The sequence below is a fragment of the Phaseolus vulgaris genome, chromosome 3, assembly GCF_000499845.2.
Source record: "Phaseolus vulgaris cultivar G19833 chromosome 3, P. vulgaris v2.0, whole genome shotgun sequence".
In the NCBI taxonomy this organism is placed as follows: domain Eukaryota; kingdom Viridiplantae; phylum Streptophyta; class Magnoliopsida; order Fabales; family Fabaceae; genus Phaseolus; species Phaseolus vulgaris.
Genome location: NC_023757.2, coordinates 9,466,949 through 9,494,940, shown reverse-complemented (window position 1 = coordinate 9,494,940; position 27,992 = coordinate 9,466,949). Strand labels below are relative to the sequence as shown.

The 27,992-nt window shown below is 34.3% G+C and overlaps 2 protein-coding genes across 3 annotated transcripts; one reads left to right on the top strand and one right to left on the bottom strand.

Moving 5' to 3' along the window:
* Positions 1 to 114: 114 nt before the first annotated feature.
* Positions 115 to 2,960, bottom strand: LOC137839072 (uncharacterized). The gene is made up of 10 exons (XM_068648201.1): positions 2,925 to 2,960; positions 2,721 to 2,773; positions 2,230 to 2,305; positions 1,767 to 2,129; positions 1,564 to 1,653; positions 866 to 1,251; positions 709 to 790; positions 543 to 632; positions 345 to 461; positions 115 to 261 (listed from the first exon to the last, which is right to left on the bottom strand). The coding sequence occupies exons 1-10, from the start codon at positions 2,958 to 2,960 to the stop codon at positions 115 to 117; spliced, it is 1,440 nt and encodes a 479-aa protein (XP_068504302.1).
* Positions 2,961 to 16,839: 13,879 nt separating this feature from the next.
* Positions 16,840 to 26,221, top strand: LOC137806587 (pentatricopeptide repeat-containing protein At5g27270). Of its 2 annotated transcripts, none has more exons than XM_068606787.1 (8): positions 16,840 to 17,406; positions 19,893 to 21,309; positions 21,398 to 21,709; positions 23,406 to 23,510; positions 23,601 to 23,688; positions 23,784 to 23,905; positions 24,140 to 24,204; positions 24,509 to 26,221. In XM_068606787.1, exons 1-8 carry the CDS (start codon positions 16,867 to 16,869, stop codon positions 25,070 to 25,072), a joined length of 3,213 nt encoding a protein of 1,070 aa, XP_068462888.1. In that variant the 5' UTR covers positions 16,840 to 16,866; the 3' UTR covers positions 25,073 to 26,221. The 2 variants fall into 2 exon arrangements, with proteins under 2 accessions (XP_068462888.1, XP_068462890.1); XM_068606789.1 differs by having other exon boundaries at positions 16,841 to 17,406; positions 19,877 to 21,309.
* The last annotated feature ends 1,771 nt before the right edge of the window (positions 26,222 to 27,992 follow it).

Here is a 27,992-nt window from a genome sequence, read left to right as displayed (position 1 = left end):
CCACCGAACTTGTCAAGAATTTTGTACACATGGTCAACTTGCACAGCCTACACTGTACAATACAAGAAATGAGAAATCAATTACCAAATTCATCGCTTCATTCCTTACTAAACATCATATTGTACTCTTTACCATCGCTTTATCAATTTTGTTGCGTTGTCCCCTTCTATGGCCAAGGGGGTCCAAGACATGCAATTCCCTACTAAGAAAATTAAAGGCATACACCCACCAATGGTCATTGTGCACCGTTGGGATGAATACCTAAAAGTGAATAATATAACTTAATTAAACACATAAAAAATTATGCACCAAAACCATTACAAAATTATATAATACAAACTTACAAAATCGCAATATGATAGTGATTCAAATGGAATCAAATCTTTTGCAAACGAACAGTAATCCTTCGTGTCCCACTCTTTCTTTTCCGAAGTTGTTTTCATTTCTTGAATAACACGATCCTTTATTAAACAAAAAATGTAGTTGTATTAATAGAAACTATACATATCAAAACAAAAACTTAAATTCCACAATCCACTCACAGCAAAAAAAGGGTTAAAGCAAAAACGTTGGACCCTTCCATTCTTTTGAAGTTGATCAACCATGAACAACCCCGTTGCAAAGAGCATCACCTAAAAACAGATTCCAACGAATGAATTTTTCAAACAGTTACATAATACAACAAACAACTATCACTTGTAATTATACCATGTTGTCAACTCTGGCTTCCGGAGATAAAGATTGCAGGTATGAACCGGTCAATATGTTGCCTTCAATGTTAACAACAACACTATAACAAGAACATAAATTCTTCAGTATACAAAAAAAAAATGAAAATTAATGGTTATTCAGTATATTAACTTACCGGTTTCTAGCAATTCCTACCAACGAACACAACATTGTATACATCTTCAACATGTCAATAGGATGTGGGCTTCGACCACCTAAGTCTGAAGGAGGTGACCTTCGAGGACGTGACCTCGTACTGTCCTTAGGTACAGCTCTGGAACATGACGAATGGTTTTGTTTGTCCACTAGTTCTTTTAACACTCGTAATTGGTCCTCAACATCACGTATTCTCTTGTTGTTCTGAAGAAGTACAAATTCACACATATTATGCTCGTTACAAACTTTCTCCCACGAACTTGGAGAATAGGCAGTATATTCATGATGTTCCTCTCCAATTTCGAGGGCTTCTTTAACAATGTTTAGTCCTTGCTCGACTTCAGTCACTAGCCAATCCCATACAATCTACAATAACAACTTCTTTGTTATGATCAACATATAAAAATACACGAATGTTAGTAAAGGTCTTAAACACACAATTAAATACCTTAGCAAAAACCTCGGAAAAGATATTGCTTGGCTTTCTACAGGGATGCCAAGGCCAACATGTTGAACAACCCAAAGCTGCTCCCAAAAAATTAATGTTATTCATTTGAAACAAAATAAATGTAATAAAGTTCAAGTACATAATTATTTCTCATAATTATCACTAACCTGCAAAACAGGAACGCAACATGCCAAATAAATTTCACGACCATTCGTTTGGTTGTTATATACCTCGGATGACCGGGTTAAACTCGAAACTATTAACTCATACACTGCACCACCCCAATTGTACCCATCCAATGCATCTAAATTATCTAAAACCTTAAAAGGAAATGAAGAAAAAGTTCTAGAAGTCCTAGGCAAAAAGAAAACATATAATAAAAGAAGTATGTACAATCAGCAGAATTCATCAACATTTTTTTTTTCCTATAAACTTTGTTTCTCAATTTTTCCAAAAGAATATCTATCTTTATGTCCTCTCCTCCAAAGACCTTATTCACCAACCCACCACCATCATCTTGCAAACATAATTCTTCACCCACCACTCGCAACCCCAATGCAAAACACACATCAACAACCTTAAAAGGTACTAAATGTGGTCTGATCCTAAAACAATTATCATCAACACTCCACCTACTAATCAATTCGCGAAGAAGGGGACTTGATATGTCAAATTCTTCTTCTAAGTGGAGCATCCACTTAAAGGGGGTTGCCTCTATTCTTTGCCGCTGCAATGAAGTTAAATTTCTATTGATGTTAACAATATGTTCAGGTTGCACTCTGTGTCTTACTCGAATCTACAAAATAAACGTGCAAGGGAAATGTTTAAATTCAATATAATTACACAATTTCATAATTAACTATCAACTATCAACCTAGTAATATAGTAAATCAAACCTTCATTTTGCTTCCTTCATGATCAAACTTTTCACCGTCACACTTCCCCATCCAACCAAGATAAGCCTTTTCAAAACTGTCCAAAAGAAAATAAACAAATTAACAGACAACAAATTCTGAAAATGTGTGTGCAAGAACATCTAATTTAATTCAGTTTATCCCCACCTCATGCCCCTACCCAACCAAGACGAACACTCACTTGACATTTTCAAGAACAGTTTCCCTAAGTATGTGCAACAACTGTAATGTGGGTCACCAGATGTTCCTACATCGGTCACCACATACTGAAATCCTCTAATTTGACTGAATGATTGCTCACTTCACACTGCCTTCCACTCATGCCCTCTAAAGACTTCATGTCACTCACTTTCTGCCCACATCATGCCCACCCAACCAACACGCACTTCACATTTCCAAAATAAAGTTGCACTGGGTGTGTACGGGAAGTCTAATGTGGGTCACCACATGTTCCTACTTGGGTCACCACCTACTGCAATCCTCTACACTCATGGACTCTCAAAACCTGATCTAACTCAAATTCTGCCTGCATCATGCCCATCCCAAGCATCATGCACTTCACATTTCCAAAATAACTTTGCACTTGGGTCTATACAGCAAGTCTAATGTGGGTCACCACATGTTCCTACTTGGGTCACCACCTACTGCAATCCTCTACACTCATGGACTCTCAAAACCTGATCTAACTCAAATTCTGCCCACATCATGCCCATCCCAAGCAACATGCACTTCACATTTCCAGAATAACTTTGCACTTGGGTCTGTACAACAAGTCTAATGTGGGTCACCACATGTTCCTACTTGGGTCACCACATAATGCAATCGTCTAAGTTGGGTGAATTTCTTATCATTGGACACTGCCCTACACTAATAGACTCTCAAAACCTGATATAATACACTTTTTGCCCATATCATGCCCAACCCAACCAACACTAACACGCTCTTCAAATTTACATAATGTGGTCACCACATATTCCTAATAAGGTCACCACATACAACAATTCCCTAAGTTGAGTGAATTTGTGATCTAAAATATGATCTAACGCCTTTTCTGTCGACATCATGCCTACCCAAAGCAACACCAACAACCACTTCACAGAATAAGTTTGCAAAGGAACTGTGCAGGAAGTCTAATGTGGTCACCACATATTCCTACTACGGTCACCACATACAACTAACCTGTAAATTCAGTCAATTTGTGATCACTACGCACTGCCCTACACTCATGTTGCATACTATGATTTCGGTATATAGATGGATAAAAACAGCTCAACACAAAGGATATGGTGCAAACTATGTTTCTTCATATTTATTGGGTATTGCTAGAATAAAGTAATGCTAGAAATCATGAACCGTTAAATTGGAAACAAAAACATTTTATTGTAGTATGACAGTTTACCCCATGGGCATGTTTGGTTGCATTTTGGTGCCTTGCTTCAAAGAAATAACATGTTTTATACATACACAGATGCTAAGTCACACATTCATATATTTACAATGATGCTATACAAAATTAAGACCATGTCATGGTAATTTCTTAAATATACAAATTCATATTCTCATTCCTTTTTGTCAACAACACTCTCTTTTTTAGCATTTTATAACAATGATTGCTTAAAAAGTATTTGCTGCTTAGAACAGTCTATATCACATCTAGGTAACAAACAATTACAATTACACTAGACTCAAGCTTCAAAGCCTAATGTAATGTTTATTTTGCATCAGGGTATTGACAGCATGGTGGCAGCTTCCACACATTTTGGAGTTGCAATCGCTTAATCACTTGGGTTTTTCTAAAAGATATGTGAGATGTTTGCAGGTATGATATTGAATACTACCTCAAAGTGTATGTACAGTGTTCAGTACTATAGACAAAACCTCTTATTTCATATGCTATGCTATGTATTTTCTCTACCAATATATTACTTACTACAAACCTTGACAGATTTCAGAGGTTGTCAACAACATGAAAGACATAATACATATCTGTGCACAACACAAAGTTGGGGTAATAAGTAATTTGCATGTAGTTTTTCTGATGAGGTTACCCTATCGTGTTCTGTTTTCAATTAATCTACTTGTACGAATCTGTTTGGAATTATATTCTTACATTACCCATTGGCCTTGCCTACAAAGTCTTTCAAACAATTATCCTCTACTAATAATAGCTTCAAACCTCAAGATGCAATACATGCAGGAAATGGAGCACATGGCAAATGTTGATGGTCTACCAACTTATACAATCACACTCAATAACCTAATGGACTATAACCACCCCAACCACATATTCCTACTAAACCCTAAACCAACAAATACAAAACTCATTTGTTCAACAATTACACCATACAATTTATATGCTCTAACTTCATCACTATGAAAAACATTTAACAATTTTATATCAATGTCTCTACTAATAACACAAAAAACCAACAGTTCAGCATTCAAGGAAGAAAAGCTTCAAGAAACTCAAACTAAAATTGAATCATCAATTTTAATTAAAACCCAGTTGATCAAAAATATATTACCTTTATCACCTAACCACCGTGAAAAGAGATGTAGGGCGTCCACCGAGCTCACACCGAATGACGACGACGACGAACAACACCACGAAACCAATGCAGAACCACGACACCTTTGCGAATAAGAAATTGAAAGAGGGAGACTTCGGGTAACCCTAAACCCTTTATCAACTAACCACCGTGAAAAGAGATGGAGGGCGTCCACCGAGCACACACCGAAAGACGACGCCGACGACGAACAACACCACAAAACAACTGCAGAACATCCACAACTTTGCGAAGAAATTGAAAGAGGGAACGGTGTCGTCTTGAACCACGACACCAAAACAAGAAGAAAATGAAAGAGAGACAGTTCAGGTAGACCAAAACAAGAAGAAATTGAAAGAGGGACAGTTCAGGTAAACCAAAAGAAGAAGAAATTGATAGAGGGAGACTTTGGGTAAATGTAAACCCTAAACCCTAATGAAAATTTTAACCAAATATTAAACATTTTAAAAAAATAGTGGGCCCCACACAACATTTTAATATTAATTTTTTTGCCACCTGGGCAGTTGTACACTGGAGCAATTGCATAACCGGTTGTTCAACCAACATTTTCCAAGGAAAAATAATGTTTTTACTCCAAGTAGTAATCTTGGACAACTATATAAATAAATAACTAAATAGTATGTGTCAAATAATTATATAAATGTGTTCGAAGCGTCACATAGAAATCCACTCTTATTCCAAATTCTTTCAAAAATTTAGGTTTGATAATGATTTTAGAGACAATTCTGTTTACCAAATTAAAAAGGCATTTTAATTTTTAAAATAAAAATAATAATTTTAAATATTCAAATGATTGTTTTTAAAGCCTTTATAATCTCCCATATATAGTGTTTATAGACTAAAATTATATTTTGCTAAATTTGATAGACTAAGTAAAAGAAAAAAATTAGATTCAATTTATCATAACCAAATTATTTATAATAAAAGTGGTCAACAAAAAAATTAAAGATAATTTTATAATTGAATATTGATAACTAAATGTTTATATATATACTTATGTATACTGATGTGACTTAGACTGGTGTGACTTAGATAGTATTTAGAACTGGCTATAACAATTGTATTTGATTCCTCGGTCGTTTCTCTTTCATCTTTCTCGTACTCACTCATTCGTGTTCAGTCGTTCCTCCTTCGTTTCTCTTGTGCTCAACTCTTCAAGTGCTTGCTCTTTGGTGCACGGTCGGGAGTTAACTTATAAAAGGTTCTCTGACGATCAAGTAAGTAATCTGTATCAAAAGTGTATGATGTATTTGATAAAAGCATACATTACTCTACGTAGCAAGGCTTATTTATAGTGTTTAGTAGTGGGTTATCTGGTTCATGGATTGTTTCTAGCACATATCTTTAATAAAACAATATTAGCTTATTTATCTCATAGTTCCCAGATTTTTCGGGGTGTTGCCCAGACATATAGGGGTTTTACCCTGATTTGTCATGTATCATTTATTTGCTATTTAATGTAACCAATCACCTGGTCAGTCAATTATCGATGTTGAGTGGTGTGGCTCGTTTGAAAATTACATATATTTAAATGCTAGTCGAGACACAATCATCTATGAGGCATTTAATCTTGAACTAGTATGAGTTCCACAACTTCATCTGCCATGTGCATCTTAGCAAGAGTGGAGGAGTTCCATTCTCCACTATTTCATAGGTTGGCAACTCTTGTTTGTGTATGCCAAGTGAACATATGATTCTCGTGAATAACATGTAGTAAGGGATATGAGCCTTACTTTTCTTTTGGGTGAACCTATCCTTAAAGGTAGTCTTCCATTACTCCAAGATGAGACAAGGCAGATTGATTGGCTTCGCCTGCAACAAAGGAAACAACACGAATTAGTCGCTATCTGAAACGTGGTCCTGAGAGTTTGTGCATAGTAAGACAATGTTGAAAAGGATATTATGTATCACTCTTCCCAGTGGTGACAAGTTGGAGCTTTTTAGAAAACTCCTTTCCACGATATTTGTTCCCAACATCAATCATAGCACACCGTAGAACAAGGTGCCACCTCTTCAATAGTTAGGTCATCTTAGCACTAGCTTGAGAACGATTGACTCCCCCTTTTAGATGTCCTGCCTTGGTGATAATGGTGGCAAAGACTTTCACCAACTTGTCAGTGACTTCGCATTTGAAGTCGTCATGTACTAGTTGTGTAGTTGCCCAAAACCAAATATATGTTTCATGGTTTTATAAGTTCCATAGGATAAAGAACTTCACCCATCCCACTAGAGAGTAGTTGGCATGCTTTAGATTGGAAAATTTGAGATATCTTTCAAGGATGAATTGGGGTTTCCAAAACATCACCATTTCCTCCCCAACGTTGGAGACAAACATGTTAGAATATATGGCCTTAAACGAGAGGGGGGTGAATTGTTTAAAGGGTTTTTTTTGAAAACTTTTTCAGCTAGAACAAAATTCTTTGTATGAAACTCAATCAGAAATTCAGTTAGCCAAGATATAAAACACAAAACAGCAAAGCACCAGAAAAACAATCGATGGTTTATTAGAAACAATTGGTTGTTTATACCAGCAAAGCAATAACAACTGAATCTAAATGAGTTTAAGGGAAAAAAGAGATACACAAACAGTTTATACTGGTTCACTCTTAAACCAAGAGCTACATCCAATCCCCAGAAGCCACTAAGCAATCAAAACAAATTACACACCAACCACCAAAGAAATGACATTGAACCCTTCAAGAAACACACTTCCTTTGGCACATCACACACCAAGAATGTTGATCTTGACAACCTAAAGAGCACACAACACTCCTTGGCAACAACACCAGAATTTACAAAGTATTCAGAACGAATTACACTTGTTTACAGAACAATCTGAAATCAATACAAATGTAATCCTATTCCACTCTCTCTTGAGAAAAACCAAAGTTGAATGTGAATGTTCAAAACTTGAAAGCAATATTTCATAACTGAAAAACTCAAATCTATTTTTCTTGTGTTATAAAACATAAACAAACTATTTATAGCTTTCAAAAATTGGTCAAAGCATTTAATAAAGGAGCGTATTGAGTTGAAAATCATTTAAAGCATACTCAACTAACAAAACAAAATTCTGTTAGGATTTTCAAACAAACAATCGATTGAAATCACGAAACAATCGATTGTTTTGGTTTGACAGCAAGTCAACCAACCAAAACAGTTTTCAACCTTTTCAAAAACACCTAAGAGTAAAACAATCGGTTGTTTTGGCAAAACAACAGGTTGTTTTTCACTTAGTTTGAAAAACACTTTAAACTCAAAAAGGTTTTAAAACACATTAGCTTTAGATTCAACAAAGAGTGGATTACACAAATAAACTACCCAGATCTTATCCTAAACACAACAACAACTCCAGCCTTGCATCAAACACATGAATTTGGATTCTTCAAAGCCTTTGATCATTCTAAATCAACAAAACAAAGTCTTTTTGTGTGACCTTCTCGAGAAGCACTAATTTTGGTGACAAAGGTTTGGATGAGAGAGACCAAAGAATACTTAAAGATTCAAACTTTCTTCAGAGATGTAAGAGAGTGATGGAAAGCTTGTGCGATACAAAAGGTTTTTCTGAATGAGATAAGTTGAATCCAAAAGAATGATTTTTATATGGATGTGGCAATGCATTTGAATGAGATTAAATGCATTTGATGATTATTTTGTGCTGAGATGCTTTGATTTTCGTGCACAAAAAGGTTTTTCATTTCATTATAAATGCCCTTTAATATGTCTGATATTTTCTAATGATTGTTTATTAAAAAGTTGTTGCTTTGTATAGACTCCACAAATACATTAGTACTACATAAATGATTTTTCTTACCTTGGAGATCATAACCAAGGTTAGACTTATTAGACATATGTTTGTAAGTTGATAATGAAGATTTAGAGCTTTCTGAAAACCTTTCAAATTCATGCTTATAACATGTTATTTTTCCTTCCATAATTTTTATTTTCTCTGCGTGCGTCAGACAATATATGTTAAATAAACAGACATGAGCATCTATATGTTTTGATGATAACAAACACTATAAAATGTTTAGACGAAGCTCGTAAAAAGATCACATCAGGTTATGGATTAGACGATACAATTGAGAAAGATCTATTAAATGCTCATAATGTTGATGAACTTATTAGAAAATCATATTATACGAATTCCCTGGGAAACACAAGGCATGCACACGCTTACAAGCATTAGACGAATGCTAGAGATTGCACATATCAGATGATGCAAGCATTTTCAACGCATATGACGAATCAATATGTTAGGGAAGTGTCCATATTAACCTTCTTATTGTTTGAATAATTTATGACACACTACCTATTCAATTATAAATCTTATTTGACATTCTTGAATTGTATTTTTGAAATAAGATTATTGGATTAAATGATTTTGGAAAGAATTTGAATAAACAGTATTTCACTGTAAAAGTTTTCAAAAAGGAGAATTTGAATTGTTTCTATATTAAATATTTTTTTAAATATGTTTAGTGGAATAAAATCCATATTAGATGTAATTAAGCTACAACATTTTGATTTAATATTATCTTGAAACATATTTTAAAAGAGCATTCAAGATGAAATATCTAAGAATAAAAAACATTAATAATTCATAGTTATTGTTTAGGGTTTATGTTATAAATTATAATGTTCACTGATACTTATTTTGTTCCCAATAAATTTTCAAAGGGACTTAAAGACTTGTACATAACTGAAAGCTAAAGTTTTCATTCTCAACGTCCAATAGGGAAGAGATAAAGCTAGTAAGTGATATTTGCGCTAATAAAGAGTTAAGCAATATCAGAATTGGAAAATTCCAAGTTTAGAGATGTTAAAAGCATATGCGGAGAAAGTATTTGAAAATCAAATACGTGCTAGAGAGGTAAAGATTTCATAAAAGCTTATATTTTCATATTAAGTGTTTACTACTACATAGAAGATCAAGAAAAATGGAGAAGAAAAAATTATTTGAGTCAATTAGAGCTTCAACATTCTAATCGAGTACTGTTAAAGAAACATTTTGAAATGTTTATAATGTTTCAAGAATGTGTAGATTGCATCAGAGTAAAAGTTTTCATTTCCAACGTCTAGCGCATTCAAGGAGAAGATCAATGTGGCAGATTTGAGCAAATATTCAGGTAAAGAGAATTAAAGTCTCAAACGGACATATTTGAGGTATATATAGAAAGTATTTGAAATACCTCACACACTCAAGACACGAAAGATCAATCAGAGCAAGACTTACCATATTGAGCGTCTAACACATTGAAGAAAAATATCAACATGGAATATTGGTCAAGATATTGAAGTTAAGAAGATTAAAGCTACAACGTTCATATCTAGTGAATATGAGGAAAGAATTTGAAATGCCTCACACGTTAAAGACGTGCAAAGATCAATTAGAGAAATAATTTTCTTATCAAGAGTCTAATGGCTGCATGAAGAATGAAGAAACCATAAAGCTAAAATGCACACATTCATAAGTCTATATAAAGACCTCAAGGGTGAAGAACACAACAATGAAGTACATATGAACGATTTACGAAACATTATATTGTATAAAAAAGCTTTTTTCAGTTGTGTTTAGATTTTGCATACACTTTCATATATGCTAGTGAAGAGCGAACTTGTGAGAATTAGGTTTTGAGCGTAGCCATTATAAATCCTTCACTTGTGAAGCTACCCTGGGAGATTTAATTGTTCTATCAATAGAGATTTTTCTCATTGTTAAGAGGTCTTGATCTCATGGAGAGATTATAACTGGTTGCTAAGAGAGGTAGAGAATACCTTATGCATTTGGAGAGGTAAAGAATACTTGGTAACCTACAGAGGTGTAAACTGGTGTACCTATAGAGTTATAGAATAATGGTATACCTGAAGAGGTGTATGAATACTTTTGTACCTAGAGAGGTGGAGAATACTTAGTGAAAGACTCTTGAGCGGGCTGAGGATTGGACATAGCATTCGTTGTTGGGTGAACTGGTATAAATCTCTCTCTACTTCTTTCTCTCTACTCATGTTTAAAATTCACATTTAATCTTTGATACTTCACAAATTAAGTTTAGGCTTCATCCCCCTTTATGGAACCAATTGAACCTTCATTACAGTATGTCCCAAGCCATATGCTTTCTCATCAGCATAATCTTATCCTTTTTTAACTTGTTTTCGAAGAGAAAAACTTTAAATTTTATCTTTAGTTTTAAATATTGCTAAAAAAGAAGTTATAGTTGTTGAGAATATCCATATAAGAAAAATCACATTCATCTTCATCATAAGACGTAGAACATGATGAATCAAAGACTATAAGGAAATCAAATAATGGTTTAAATTTGACCCTTTCTTCAATGTCAGCTATTAGACATAGATTTTTCTTTTCTTCATCTAAGCTTGAATCTAACTCCGAGTCTAAAAGATCTCAAGATATCGTCATACTTTCCTTTTTTCACATAGATAGATTCTCCAATATCCTTATCCATAAGATGAACTTCATGCACTCATAAGGTTTATAGAAGCTCATCCCATATGAACTCTTTTAGATCATGAACTTTTTTAATAACCATTATTTTGGGCTTTCATACCTTTGGCATGCTTTCTAGTATCTTTAGGTTGATTTATTCTTTAGAGTAACTATGTCTAAGATTCTCTAACCTTTTTAGAAGAAACTTCATTCCGCCAAACATATCCTTTATAGTCTTGTCATTCATCATGGTAAAGGGCTGAGTGAAATAGAATATTTCACCGTGAAGAAAACCCAAATTTGCTCAAAAGGGCTCAAGCCAAATTTAATCAAGTTAGGATCCAAAGGATTTGATTTTTCTTGGAGCCCAAGCTAAGCCAAGCCTACCTCGTGATTAAAGATTTGGCAGGGATTAGTAGGATCACAAGCCAACCCCTAACAAATCCTTGACTTTGAAATCTCTAGAAGCCCAAAAAATGAAGATTGAAGCTAAAAAAGAATGCTTAAGGACGAAGAAAGCCAATCCCCCAAGCAGATTGGCTTGCACCGAGTGAATCACCAATCTTCTTGGACCCCTTTGAATCCCAATTTTAAAAACTATAAATAGAGACCTTGGGTAACGCCCAAAGCCTCGAGAGGCATCAAAAGAAATTGAAAAACATTACTAAATGCAAGAAAGGAAGAGTGCTTAAATACTAAGAGGTACTCAGAGGTTTAGGTAGAAGGATCAAGAGAGATCCTTAGAGAGGCTTAGATAGTGAGGTTCTGCTGATTTAGGCTCAGAGAGTCTGAATATTAGTATCCAATCAGGTTAAAAAAGGTCAAAGACTCAGAAAAAGTGAAGACAAACCTTTGGAGGAGGGAACCTAGAAGCCAAGATGGTCACAACATCGAATGACCCTTATTGTTGTAATTTAGGTGCTCATCTCGAGCTATACTGTAATATTTCATTATGAGTTGCTAAATCTATTTTGTTGGGATTGAATGACACTATGATATTTCTAGAGTTGTTGTTTATAGGTGCATGTTTCACTTTTATATTGATCTGGTAGTGTGCTTAATACACAATGGTAAGAAATAACATTGATTGTCCATAGGGCATGAATAAGAACAGAAGATGATTTCATACTTTTGAACCCTATTAAGCCAGCAATAGGATTCAATGGTCGTAGAGCGTGAAGTTAAGACAATAGTGAACTGTTCCATCCTAATGCAGATGTAAGATCATAATAGTGGCTTACTACTTTAGATCACCTTGCACGAGGAATCAACTTGGTTTGGTCAAAATAGGAACAATAATTTTGAATAAAACATTGCATTTATAAATAATAATAACAAAGCATATTCACAAGGTTACTCCAATTCCAACATCCTTGCTATTTTGTTATCTCTTTACTTTAGTGATTGTCTAACACTTCACCTCTTGATCTAAATAGTTAGTAGTATTAATATTACTGTTGTTGTTATTTTTGTTACATGAAAACCATATTTAAAACATAAATCACTTCATTCTAAAAGATAATATTGTGTTAGTGTTAATTTCATGTGGACACAACAACCCTCTATTGTACTAAGTTAACTGGATTCGCTTGCTGAGTAAAAGAGTGAGATTTGATTAAATAAGGAAAATATTTATATAAACCCACCACCAATCCCCTATTTATAAAGTTTGAATTACTACAAATAGGTGGGCCTAAGCTAAAAAAAAATTAGGCCAACTAGAAATCTTTTACACAATCCGAAACTGGATTGTCTTCCAACTCACAAATTGTCTAATGCCTTACTATTCAACAAATGTGAGAGTTTTAATCTTTTAAGTTTAGAACTTCCAATGTTCATGATCCAAATGTATTTTTTGCAACTTCGTAACTTAAAAACAAAGATCAACTCTATAAAATCATAATCAACTCAAATGATCTATACAAAAATTTCATCTGAAAATACAATTTTTATACCAAATTTGTTACAACTCTTATTTACTACACAAATTACAAATCTATGCTAAAGATAAAAAATAAGAAAGGTAAAAGTGCTTCAAGAAGACAATAATCCTATAAAAGCATGAACAATTCAAGTGTTATCAATTTTTAGTGCAAGTAAGAGGCATTCTCTATAAAATAGATCCAAGCTTCAAGTATATTATTTGATCTTTTGTTAGCTTGTAGTCTGAATAAAGTTTATCATATGATACTATTTCACATCTTTATTAGACGTTTTGATTGATCTTTGTGATGTTCTTTTCTTCTTACATTAATCAATGCTTATCAGATGAAGTGAAAAGTTTGCTCAACTTTCTTTCTTCTGTACTTTATTCTTCAACAGATGTTAAGCTTGATCAACAATTTCTTATCATTTGACAGATGATGCACTGAAATGATCTAATCTTTATCTTATCAGATCCAGCTATATGCTTTGTTTGTTTAAGCACTTATTCAAAACAACAAGATGTTGAACTTTTCTAACTGAATGGTCTGATCATTTGATGATGAAATTTCTCGCATATTTATAAAAATCCTTATCGTTACGAGTACATGTTGATAACAATTAACATTTCAAATCTATTCCTAGCATTCAAATATGTTAAGCATTATCATTTGGGTCAGATTTTTGAAGTACTTTCAGTCAAATCTAAGGATCAAAATCATAATAAAACAAGCATTAAGAATAAAATGACAATACCTATCATTAATCAAAAACAAAATATTATGTTTAAATATCTCCTCAATACATAAGAGTTTGAACAAATTACTCCCAATCTCAAAGGGTAGAATTAGCCACTCATGTTGGCCATTACAAGCATGGAAAGCAAGAAAATAAGACCCAGGATATTTCTCCTTAACGGTTGCCTCCTCTAGGGTTTTCTATCACTTTCTATTCTTCCAATAATGTTTAGGGTTATGCCTCACACCTCATATTTAACCTAGTTGGGCTTGGGAAAAGTGACTTCTTATCAGTCTTCTTCTCTTTCAGTAGATGATCTTCTTCAATTTATCATTTGTTGTTTTGACCTTGTTGTGTGGAATCTTTTCCTATAGTCGTTGTCAAGGGCTCAACCCTTTAACGGCTAGCTCTAATACTAACTGTGAAAACAATAAAATCATAATAAGGGAGGATTGAATTGTAATTTAATTAGTTTTAAAAAAAATCGCAAATATTAGTTGATTAATAATGCTAAGAAGGCAAATTGGTTTGTAAAGAAAGCATACTTAAAATGTGTTCATCTGATGTGTCATGTTCGACACACTTTGCCAACTTCTCTGAATAATTTGTGTGGATACTTTCTTATTTATTCCGACTTAAGATCAAATTGTGATCAATTCCTTTGATAGAGAACATGATGCATATTTTACCTAAGAAGGTTCATTAAGAAAATCAAACTTAAAAACTTATCTTTATACAAAAACTTTTCAAAAGGCTTTGAATGATGAAGAATAAAACGTTTTTTAGATGTTCCGATTTATCTTTGTGATATTCCTTTTGTCCGAGATTCATTACTAAGTATGAAGTGAAGTGAAAAGTCGGCTCAATGTTCTTTTTTCTATACTTCAATCTTCAACTAACAAATGTTGTCCTTATCAACAATTTCTTTTCTTTGGCCAAATGATGCCCTTATATGATATTATTGTAGTCTTATCATACACAACTACATGTTTTGTTGGTTTAGGCACTGAATCAAAATTGTAGGGTGTTAGACTTTTACCTTAACAAAATCTTTCTCAACTTGCATATTATTAATGGTATGCATAGGAATATATGGTCCATTTATAATAGGATAATACATTCCTCTATCAACTAATTCCAAGAATATTCACATTCTTATTTTTCAAAAAGTATAATTTTCAACAAAACAATGAAGGTCTATTGATATCATAACCTTCTTCAAAAACTTGTTTTTTCAAAGTAAGTGGCTTGCACTAGAGTTTTTATATTAGTTTAGATCAACAATATCCTACATCAAGTCTCAACTATTCAACTTGAGAATTGTTGGTTCCACTAGCTTTGAAAGTTAATACAAACAAGAATCAACTCCTGGATTATTAGAATGTATGACTTTAAACTAGAGGGGGTGAATGGTTTAAAGAGGGTTTTCGCAAACTTTTAAGTCAAGAATGAAATTACTTCGAGAAACACTTGAATCAGAATTCAGTTTGCCAAAACACAAAGCAAATAAGCACAGCACCAGAAAAACAATCGGTTGTTTATACCAGTTCACAAATATCAAAACTGAATTTAAAGAGATTAAGGATAGAGAGAATGAACACAGAAGTTTATATTGGTTCACTCTAAACCCAGAGCTACATCCAGTCTTCCTAGAAACCACTGGGGAATCTACTAAGCAATCAACCCTAAATTACTTACAACACAACCAAAGAAGTGACATTGATCCCCTCAAGACACACACTTCCTTTGGCTAAACACAACAACACTAAGAATGTTGATCTTGATCCCCTCAAGAGCACACAACACTTCTCAGCAATACAAATAAAGTTTCTTTCAAAGATACAAAGGATTACTCTTTTTACAGAACAAATATGAAATCAATACAAGATGAAAATCCTATCTCACACTCTTTGATCAATGCAATCTCTAAGCAATCTCAACTTTTCAAAATCTCAAATCAGTTGAAAAACTCAAATTTGTTTTTCTATATTTAAAACAAAGTTGTTTTTTTGCATAATCTTAACAAACTATTAATTGCATTTAAAGATTGGTCAAAACATTAAAAACTGAAGCGTAAACAGTTAGAAAATCATTTAATGCTCAGTCAAAGCACAAAACAGTTTTATGTTATGGTCCAAAAATAAACAATCGGTTGTTTCTACGAATCAATCGGTTGTTTTGGTTTTGACCGCAAGTCAACCACTGAAAACAGTTTTCAACCTTTCTAAAAACACCTAAGTGTAAAACTATCGATTGTTTCGACAAAACAACAGGTTGTTTTTCACTTAGTTTGAAAAACACTTTTCTTTTAAAAGGATTGAGAATACTTATGCTTTGGATTCAATTAAGAGTGGATTATACATAAAGTCTACTCCAGATCCTATCTAAAAGACAGCTCAGCAACAACAAGCACATCCAACCTTTCATCAATCTTCAAAGGGTTTGGATTCTTCAAAGCTTGAACACATTTGGTTCAACAATACACTACAAGAAGATAGCCTTTATAAAATCTTGATCGTAAAAAGAATGTATAATCGATTTTTTTAAAAAAAATACATTAATTTTCTAAAAATTTAAATATATTATATAATTTTTTATTATAATTATAAAAATAAAAATAAATTCTTTTAAACTAATAATAGAAAACATCTTTCACCTACTTATATAAATTTATTGTTAATTTATATAATTCATAATTATACGTAGATTTATGTTTTCCATGTATTTTAGAAATTTTAGATATTAAATGTATATGTGGTGTTAAGATTTTTCCATGTATTATATTTATATTTAAAAATTTTAAATATTTAATTTATATAAATTAAAATTAAAATAATATATAATTTTTAAAATATACTAATTTGATTATTATTATTATTATATATATATATATATATCCAGATTTTGAACGTGAGGTGAAGTGTCTGTGGGAGCTCCATAGTAATGGAGTGTCTGAAATCCCCTCTCCTCTACTTGACTCCACCTTCCAAACCTCATCCCCTTGTGGCAAAGACAAAGAAGAAGAGACCCCCTCCCGTTCTCATTCGCTGCTCCATCAAGCGCGACCCGTGGTCTCCGACTTTTGGCGACCCCACGCGCCCGAAACCGTGGACGAAGAACCCGAAGAAACCTCTGTCGGACGACAACGCGCGGCGCATCATAAAGAATAAGGCGGCGTACCAGAGCATTCTGCGGCGGAACCAGGGCCCGCAGGCGCAGACCCCGAGATGGATAAAGAGGACCCCCGAACAGATGGTCCAGTACTTGCAAGACGACCGCAACGGTCACCTCTACGGCAAGCACGTCGTGGCCGCAATAAAAAAAGTACGCTCTCTCTCCCAGAAAGTTGATGGCGACTACGACATGAGGATGGAGATGGGTTCCTTTGTCGGAAAACTCAGCTTCAAGGAGATGTGCGTCGTGCTCAAGGAGCAAAAGGGGTGGAGGCAAGTCAGAGACTTCTTTTATTGGATGAAATTGCAGGTTCCTCTTTCTCTTCACTTCAATCTTATTATTGTTTGTTAATAAATTGGAGAAAATAGGTTAAATACTGAAAGTGTAAACTGTCATCTAATAACCAAACCATGGGTATGATTTTGTATTTCCTAACCATATCCCTTGGGATGTTATGCCAAACAATGTTATTCCTATCGACATGCTTGGTTGCTAGTTAGTAATTTTAGATAAAAAATAAAATTTGTTTTATTAAAAAATTGAAAATTAAAGTAAAAAAGAAAGATAGAAGAATGCAGTGAGAATAGGTTGTTATTATTGTAAATAATAACTTTCATTCTTGTGGAAATATGAGATACTCTGATATAGATGTTCTAGGAATCTAGAGAGACGAAGAAGTCGGATAATGGGGATTCCAGGAAATGGAATGGAACCCGAACACTTTCTTGATTGGTTTCGAATCACAGTGCATAAATATTTTTTGTAAAATTCAATGACTCCAGCTTCTGTTGTGATCAGCTATATATAGCTTATCCACACAATATAATTTACAAAAATAACCCTACTTATAACTGCCTATGACAAATCCCCCCTTTTAACAAAATTCTTGTCCTCAAGATTGAATTGAGGAAACTTCCGCTTCAAGTCAAAGTAGAATTCCCAAGTATCTTCCTTGGGTAACTGATGTTTCCACTTCACAAGTACTATGGTCACAACATGAATCCTTCTTTTCACTGTCATCCTATCCAAAATAGCCTCAGGTTCTCTTGGAGTACCCTTCAACATTGATGCAGATGGTAATGTAGCAGAATCAGGGACATTACCAACCTGTTTCCTTAAGTGAGAAACATGAAAACATTATGAATTTGAGACTGAGCTGGCAATTCTAACTTGTATGCAACTGGAACTACACAATCCACAACAAGAAAAGGTCCAAAAAAACTCGGCTAGCTTAGCACTACTCCTAAACACCACTGAAACTTGCCTATAAGACTGTAACTTCACAAAACCCTATCTCTAATATGAAATTTCTTGTCTGTCCTATGCTTGTCAGTAAGCTGCTTCATCCTCTCCTGAGCACGTTTCATGTGGAACTTCAATAACCTGAGCATCTCCTCCCTCTTTTGAAGACTTCTATCCACCAACTCAATAGTAGACTCTCCTGGCAGATATGGAAGATATGCAGGAGGTGGTTGACCAAATACAATTTCCTAGGGAGTGATCTGAATATTATTATGAAAGCTAATGTTATACGGTTATACCACCGCTCAACAAGTGGCAACCACTTGGACCATTCTTTTGGTTTGTCAGAAACATACATCTCAGATAAGTTTCAACACATCTATTAACTACCTCAGTTTTACCATCAATTTGAGGATGGTACGCTGAGGATAACTGCAACTTTACACCTTGGTAAGCCATAAGATCTTGCCAAAACTTGCTAATAAAAATAGGATCCCTGTTAGAAGTGATCATGGCTAGGAAGCCTTGCAAATTAAAAACATTATCCAAAAATGATTATGCCAAATCAGAAGTAGTAAAGGAATGAGAAACAGTTCAATGTGGGATCTCCGCCAATAACCTCTACTTATAACTGCCTATAACATACTCACCCTGTTATGGGAATAGAAACAGTTCAAAATGTGACAGAGTAATTTTTTTAGGAATAAAAATCCCAAGAATATATTTTTATAATCTTTTAAGAAATATGAAAATATTTATTTTCGTTTTCACATTTACAGGAATGAAAGAAGGTGATGTTAGACAAATATCTCCTAGGTTTGTTATTTTTACATCAATTACCTAAATCCCGGGATGTGATAAATAGTTAAGGGTTTGTGATTAATAGTATGTGGATTGTGATCCCTTAATAATCTTGTACATATTCTTTGTGATAGGGTGGTATGACACCATGTCAAGATGTTTTCCCTACTGTGTTAGCTGGGTTGATTCTTTATCTACCAGATTATCTATGCATCAGAGCTTCTGGTCACCTGGTTTTCAAATTCATTTATGTTTATGTGCATGCTTATGTTCATTTTATCAATCGGCTTAGTTGTTTTTTGGTTTGGAATTTGGTGCCCCCATCTTTTGTTTGATTGAATTTGGAATTTGGCCAACCATTATTTTAATAGTGCAATTTTAATCCATACATTAACTTGATTTCCACATTTAAAGGAAATGCTGGTGTGACATTATACAACACATCCACCTCATCTTTCTACTGACACGTAGACTTTTCCATTAAATATTGGATGTAAGTTAAAATAGTTAGAACCAAATCTGTCAGAAAAAAAGTTGGGGTACTAAATTTGAAAAATGATAATGTAGTGAAGGATAAAGAGTGTTGTTAATTATTTTCTTTAAAAAAATCCTAAAAAATAAGGTCATATTTTTTATGAAAATATTTGTGAACCTTGCGGCCGTTTATGGCATGATTATTTCATTTTATATTGTTGTTCTCCTCCAAAGTATAGAGATTGATACAGTGAATTGATAGTTTGGTGCCTCAACAGTTGAGCTACAGACCAAGTGTAATTGTCTACACAATAGTATTGCGCTTATATGGGCAAGTTGGAAAGCTGAAACTGGCAGAAGAGATCTTCTTGGAGATGCTTGATGTGGATTGTGAGCCAGATGAAGTTGCTTGTGGTACCATGCTTTGTTCGTATGCCAGATGGGGACACCACAGGGCTATGCTGTCTTTTTATTCTGCTGTAAAAGAAAGGGGAACAATTCTCTCTGTTGCTGTCTATAATTTTATGATGTCTTCTTTACAAAAGAAATCACTCCATAGAGAGGTTGTACAGATGTGGAAGGATATGGTGGAAAAAGGGGTGATACCTAATAGTTTTACTTATACCGTATCCATCAGCTCACTTGTCAAAGAAGGGCTGCATGAAGATGCTTTCAAGACTTTTGATGAGATGAGGAATAATGGAGTTGTTCCTGAGGAGGTAACTTATAATCTGCTTATAAACATAAGTGCTAAAAGTGGCAACAGAGATGAAGTGCAAAGACTGTATGAGGATATGCTTTTTCGAGGAATAGTTCCTAGTAATTACACCTGTGCTTCACTTTTATCTTTATATTACAAATATGAGGACTACCCTAGAGCCCTGTCCCTTTTTTCACTAATGGTAAGCAACAAAATTGCCGCTGATGAAGTCATATGTGGTTTGCTTATAAGAATTTATGGAAAACTGGGCTTATATGAGGATGCTCAAAAAACATTTGAAGAGACAAATCAGCGTGGTCAACTCACCAGTGAGAAAACATATTTGGCAATGGCTCAAGTCCATCTTGCTTCAGGAAAACTAGACAAAGCCTTACAAGTTATTGAACTCATGAGGTCTAGCAACCTATGGTTCTCTCGATTTGCATATATTGTGCTGCTGCAGTGTTATGTGATGAAAGAAGATGTAGTATCTGCTGAAGGAACATTTGTAGCTCTCTCCAAAACAGGTCCACCTGATGCTGGTTCTTGTAATGATATGCTCAGTTTGTATGTGGGGCTTAATTTGATTAATAAGGCCAAGGAGTTCATTATCCAAATAAGGGAGGATGAGACCCATTTTGACAAGGAGCTTTATAGAACAGTTATGAGGGTTTATTGTAAGGAGGGAATGCTGCTAGAAGCTGAGCAGTTGACATATCAGATGGTTAATAATGAATCTTTTCGAAGTGATAAATTCTTCAAGACATTTTATTGGATTCTCTGTGAATATAAGGGGGATGCACAATCTAATGATGAACTTGTGGCCATTGAGCCCATTGAAAAATTTGACGCTACAGCTCTTGGGCTGATGCTCAGTTTATTTCTGACAAATGACAACTTCAGCAAGACAAACTTATTACTGAAACTGTTGTTGGGTTATGCTTCTGGGGGATCAAAAGTTGTTAGTCAACTCATCATCAACTTGTCTAAAGAAGGTATGTCTATACAAAATTTATCGTATATTACATTCTTTGATATCTTTTTTGAAATTTCCATTTTCAACATAATTTTTTCATTTTCCAGGAGAAATCAGTAAGGCAGAATTGCTTAATCATCAACTAATTAAGCTTGGCTGCAGAATGGAAGAAGCCGCTGTAGCTTCTCTAATTAATCATTATGGCAAACAACAAATGCTGAAACAAGCTGCAGATATCTTTGCAGAATATGTAAATCCCTCCTCATCTAGTAAACTGCTGTATAACTCTATGATCAATGCATATGCTAAATGCGGGAAACAAGAGAAAGCCTATTTGCTATACAAGCAAGTGACTGAGGAAGGACATGATTTGGGCGCTGTTGGAATGAGCATTGCTGTAAATTCTTTGACCAATGGAGGTATGGCCCTGGAAAAGTAAATTAACTTGAGTGTGACCCATGAATCAACCTGATTCTTGCAATAAAATAATTGCTTTACAATCGTTAATTCGTTTGTTAGCAAAGTGCTGTAAAATACTGTAGTAATTTTGCACAGGGCTTTGAAGATGGCAGTTTCCCATGTCTTTAAAATTCTCATCTATAATAAGAAGGAACAAATCTTTAATGCATGCGTAACTTTAATGCCGAGAGTTTACATGCATTCTCTTGCTTAGCATTGAGTCATAGGAGTTTTGTCCCACTTCATGAAGTTGATTTTGGGTACCTTAAGCCAAATCCTAGATCTAAAATATTCATCTATTTGGCTGAGATAGGAGGTGTGATCATGCTTGGTCATGCTTTCCATGCTCCTTGAGAAACCATGCTTTCTCTGTCTCTTCTCTTCCCTCTCTTTGGCCTAGACTTTGAAGGCATATCGTTTTCAATTGAAGTCCAATTTCAACCCAAACTACAATTACAAATAAAATAAAAATACAATAAAAGTAAATTCTAGTCTATAAATTACAAATTATTTTTATTCTCTGATAAATTAATACTAATAAAGATCTTTTTCAATCATGCACTCATCCCACCCTCTAAGACAAATTCCTTTATTTGGACAGGCTAGCTTAATAAAATTAATATGAGTGACATGTTGTAGGGTGCATGAGGCTATTTCGTCTGTTACATCTGTTATGTATGATGCAAGCTCGGTCTTTATATTTTTGCATTGTCCTGTATCTGTTTCTTGACGGAAATCATTTATTTGGTATCTTCTAAGTGCGTTGGGAATATCCTAGGTCCTTGGGCAGTCTTGTATGATCAGTTTTTCTGGTTCTGGTAGAACAGGGAAGTCTTTTGGTGATCTGCTGCCTTTGCTGTTGTTTGATACATATGATTGGAACTTGATTGATGTTTCATTAGGAAAAGCTTAATGAGTGACCATTTGGCTTTAACCTGATTAAGGATCATGGTATTTAGAGGGGTTTTACTCATATATATGTTTAAGGACTGGGTAGCTTTCCTTTATTGATTTTATTTTTTCTTTTGGTTTTTTTTTTTGGTTGTAGGATATCTTGTTTTCCAGTCACTTATTTTTTTTATCTTACAATGCCTTTGGTTCAAAGGAGGGGGCAGGAGCAGAGGGTTTGAGTGGATGGGACCGAAATTTTCGGAAATATTAGAGGGGAAAGGAGGTTAAATAAAATCTCAAGGATAGTTTTTGCAGGACGTTCCAAAGTTATAGATCACTTTGCCCTCCCCTGCACATCTCCCCAATATTGGACAAGAGACAAAAGTGGTAGGAAGGGATTTCTCCCCTTCATTTTCTGTCCCCTCCATTTTTCTCAAATCAAGTGCACTGTGAATTTCTTCTTTTATCCACAAAAGTTAAAGATTGCTTCCCTTGTAGACTGAAGTTTTGTTTTCAAATTTAATTGGCTTCCTTTCAGCAATTCCTACAGTACTTCAATTGTTTCAAAACTTTAAGGGGATGCTGGCATCCTATTGCATTTAGTGCATGAGAATTAGATATTATTTTTAAGATGTCTGTTATAGCATGGAATTGTTAAAAAATCACACATATCTTTTATTTTCAGAAAATGTGGAAGTGATTCACCATTTTAGTTCGTCGTTATTTGGCATTTGGTAGATAATTTCATACCTAGTTCTTTTCCAGGAAAACATCAGGAGGCTGAGAATTTTATTCACAGCAGTCTTAAAGACAACCTGGAGCTTGACACTGTGGCTTACAATACCTTTATCAAGGCCATGCTTGAAGCAGGTTGATATCAAGCATCCTGCATGAATAGGAAAGATAAAATGAAACTGGAGGCTTGCTTATATATGTATGTTTATTCTTTTGGTGTTGCAGGCAAATTGCAATTTGCATCCAGTATTTTTGACCGCATGAATTCCTCTGGTGTTTCTCCATCAATTGAAACATTCAACACAATGATAAGGTTATAGTTTTGATATGCCTGTTTTTGATTCAGAAGTTTCCTATCTATCCTTTTGGTTTCTGTTTTTTAGACATAATGTTAAACTGATGACACAGTGTCTATGGACAAGATCTGAAGTTGGATAGAGCATTGGAGATGTTCAACAAAGCTAGCTCATTTGGTCTCCCGCCGGATGAAAAAACATACATGAATTTGATTGGCTATTATGGGAAAGCTGGTATTTGATCTTTTAACCTTAACCCAGATGAATTCTGATAATTATGATTGCAACGTGTATCTGGCTAGAATTCATGTGCATAATTCTTCTTCACTAGTATCTGATATAAAATGGAGAGCGCAAACATGATGAGATTAACACTTCGATATTCTCAAATCTATATGATTATTATTTTGTTTACTTCATGTTTTGTATGTCCTAGGGTTTTGCAATCTTCATTATTCAATTTTGTAGGTATGATTCTTGAAGCTTCCAAGTTGTTCAGTAAAATGCAGGAAGAAGGTATAAAGCCTGGAAAGGTAAATATGATTTTTTTAACCAGATATTCATCCAAAAATGCTCAGTCCTTGTCCATTTTTTATTTTTTGTTTATGATAATTTTGCTCATTAAATTATACCTTGCTCTAAAGAAACTTTCGTACAATTTATATGTGGATGGTGGTCAGATGCTGGTAATGGTTATTTGTAATTCATTGGTTGTGCATTATCATACTTCCGACATTGTACAAAAAGGAATATTTTGCATTTCAGGCATTATATAGTTTAGTGCTTTAGTGCTTTAGTGCTTTAGTGCTAATTCTTTGCCTTTGATTGGGAATGCAGGTAAGTTACAATATCATGATCAATGTATATGCTACTGCCGGAGATCTTCATGAAACAGATAAAATTTTCCAGGCCATGCAGAGGCAAGGTTGTTTGCCTGATTCTTTCACGTATCTTTCCCTTATCCAAGGGTACACAAGGAACAGGAATTATCATAAAGCCGAGGAAACTTTATATGCTATGCAGAGAAAAGGCATTCCACCGTCTTGTGTCCATTTTAATATTTTACTCCACGCTTTCTCAAAAGCTGGGTTGATTGAGGAAGCCAGGAGGGTTTATGAGGGGCTATCAACTTTTGGTTTAGTTCCTGATCTAGTATGTTACCGTACAATGGTAAATGGTTACCTGAAATGTGGATATGTGGATGAAGGAACAAAGTTATTTGAAAGTATACGTGAATCAACAAAAGGAGACAGGTTCATCATGAGTGCAGCTGTGCATTTTTACAAATCTGCTGGAAAGGAAAGCAAAGCTAAAGAAATATTAATTTCAATGAACAACAAGGGGATCCCATTCCTGAGGAATCTTGAAGTTGGATCAGAAGAGAGAGTGAAAACTCCATGAGATATTTGTGTACTTGAGAAGCATTCTGATGATGGAAAAAGGATTAGTGTTATAATTACATATAAATCTAATCAACCTGGTAATGGTTATTGTGGATGCTGCATGTATGTTTTTGCTGGCAACGATGGTTGGGCTCTTGGTTCAGAAGTACTTTTAGCAAAAGGGACAGGATCCACGTTTGTTGCAGTGCAATCTTTGCCTTTTGACTGCTCTTCCTGCCCAACCTTCCTTTGAAAGTGTAAGTCAAGCATTCTGTTAATGGAAAAAAAGAATAGTTATGACTATAAAACATATAAATCGAATCAACCTGGTAATGGTTACTGTGGATGCTGCATGTATGTTTTTACTGGCAACGATGATAAGTACTTTATACCAAGTTATGAGATGGACTTTATAGATATTATAGACTCCAGGCACGAAGAGATTCTGAGCATTCTATGTTCCTTCCAACATAACTGACGAAATGGCACTGCTGAAGTGATGAGACCCCAAGTGTGTGTGCAAAGACAGAAGAGTAGAGATATGGATAGGGATCAGATACACTTGTAACTAAATCAGTACATTTGTAACTAACTAAACTGTGACTAGTAGAATAAATAGGAGGTTGGTTGGAGGAGCAAAGGGTTGTTGTATTGTTTACTGGTATAGTAAGCACTCTCAAATTGCCCTAATCTGTACAAGGATGTTAGAATAAAATCTGTATTTTTTCTGCAAGCCACGTCAATCCCTAAAATCTGAGGAAGCCATTACTCTGGTTTACCCAAAATTTGAGCAGCAGGGAATTGTATGGATGAAGCTCAACAGAAACCAGTTTTGAAGACACCGGCGATGAGGTTGAAGAACAAAACTAAAGATTCTTAGGTTGACTTGTCCTTTTTCAGAAGAGAAAGAACTGTGCTGCAGTCTTGCAGAAACTATAGGGTATAAATTAGAGTTTGAAAATATGAAGACAACTCATGGTAGAAAACCTTAGGGACTTATTTATTACTTAGTTAAACGGACATATTTATCTTGTTTTGGAGGCTATTGTATTGTTAGATGTTTACTCCTATTTTATGTAGATTAACACTTAAAATGGAGGACTTGCAACTACTATTTTGTTTCTGATAATGTGTGTTTTAAAATATTTATGTAGCTTGCTCTTGTGTAGATATTTGAACCGCTTAAGCACAGGCGTTATTTTATCGCAAATGCCAAAAAATATTTATTTTATAAAATATTAGACATTATTATGAACTTTGATATTTCAGTTACGTTAATATCTCAACATTCACTGATATTTCAGTTAGGTTAATATCTCAACATTCACTAATTATCTGTCATCACATAAGTAATACCAAAGAAAAGAAAAGAAACAAGATATAAAATCCCATATCAAGAGATTACGAAACACATTTCCATTTAAACAAAACGAAATATGGGGATCACACCAAACTCATATCAAGAGATTACAAAACACACTCCCAATTAAATAAAACGAAACACATTTCCAATTAAACAACGAAACATGGGGATCACACCAAACCAATAGCAAGAGATTACAAAACACACTCTCAATTAAATAAAATGAAATATGGGAGCTGAAACCTATTATAGACAAAATACCATTTGAAGTCAATCTTATTCTCAATTCCCATATTTGTTAATTTGTCAACACAATTATCTCCTTTGCGAAAGACATGTGATATCTTGAGTTCCATAACTTCAAGGAGAGGAAAAAACTTGCATAATAAAAAAGTCAAATTCAACAAGAATAACTCTCATGATCTTAACATATAGTGAATTTTGAATCTCCAAAGAAGAAAATAAGCTACCAATATACTCACTCTGACTACCTTTGAAGATATTAACAAAAGCAACAACACTAGGGCAACCTTTAGCAATACCATTAACATTAATTTTAACCCAACTCACATTTAGGAAGTTCCAGACAACTTGAGCAGAAGGACAAACTTTCCCAGGCTAAGTGTTGATACTAAAGAACTTCAAAATAGAAAATTCGGTGATATCATTATTCATAGATTCAATGGAGGCATTACCTAACAATCTAATGTACCATTTGATAGCATGGATGATTTCCCATGCTCCGAATCATCCATAAGGAATAAGTAACAATTGTTAACTCAATGTGCTTAATTAGTGAACTCCCTAAAAAGGTTTAAATCATAAGAGAAAGAGTAGTTAAATTAGTGAAGACTTGTTAAAGCCAAAACCAAATACACATAGTAGTAGGACATTTAGAGAATAAATGCAAAATAGTTTCCTCTTGCTCCCTACACAAAGGGACACATAGAATATAGAGAAACACCCATTTTGTGAACATCCTTATCAGCGGGTAATCTATTTTGAAACACCTTCCAAAAAACTAAAGGCTTAGCAGGAGGAATGGAATTATACCAAATTAGATTCCCCTAATCACATGAGAAGAAGTGAAAAATTGCCTTGCTGCCTTATGATTAAGCAAACCAGAATCCTCCAACATCCAATTGGGAATATCAAAAGAACTAATGTAGCAAGATCACTCAAATTGTGAATATCAAGTAAGTTGCAAAGAGTAGAGGACAAAATCCATGTGTTACCATTCGATGCATGGACTACCTTAGTTGAGAGTTTAACCATATCTTGATAAGGAACACTTGCAAACAAAGATATACATCTAATGGAACATCACAAATCATTCCAAAAATTTATTTGATTACCCGTGCCAACAATCTAAAAGTATTTTTCAAAACAATGTCATAATAATCTTTTGATACCAAGCCATAGTTCAAGGCATGCAGTTGTATGCAAAATCTCAGGCTAGTCTAAAAGGATATGCTTTATTCTCCACCTAAAAATTAGGAACTTGTAAACCCCATCAGATTTAGAGCTACATATTTTATGCCAATTAACAATAATAATGCATTGCTTATTAATGTTT

Excerpts from the sequence above, each read along its gene's own strand:
- LOC137806587 (XM_068606787.1), top strand. The coding sequence starts at position 16,867 with ATGGAGTGTCTGAAATCCCCTCTCCTCTACTTGACTCCACCTTCCAAA. Across the intron at positions 17,407-19,892 it reads TTTATTGGATGAAATTGCAG|TTGAGCTACAGACCAAGTGT; the intron begins GTTCCTCTTTCT and ends GTGCCTCAACAG. Across the intron at positions 21,710-23,405 it reads AAATTCTTTGACCAATGGAG|GAAAACATCAGGAGGCTGAG; the intron begins GTATGGCCCTGG and ends GTTCTTTTCCAG.
- LOC137839072 (XM_068648201.1), bottom strand. The coding sequence starts at position 2,960 with ATGGGCATGATGTGGGCAGAATTTGAGTTAGATCAG. Across the intron at positions 1,654-1,766 it reads TGGAAAAATTGAGAAACAAA|GTTTTAGATAATTTAGATGC; the intron begins GTTTATAGGAAA and ends TTTCCTTTTAAG. Across the intron at positions 1,252-1,563 it reads GTTTAACCCGGTCATCCGAG|ATTGTATGGGATTGGCTAGT; the intron begins GTATATAACAAC and ends TTGTTATTGTAG.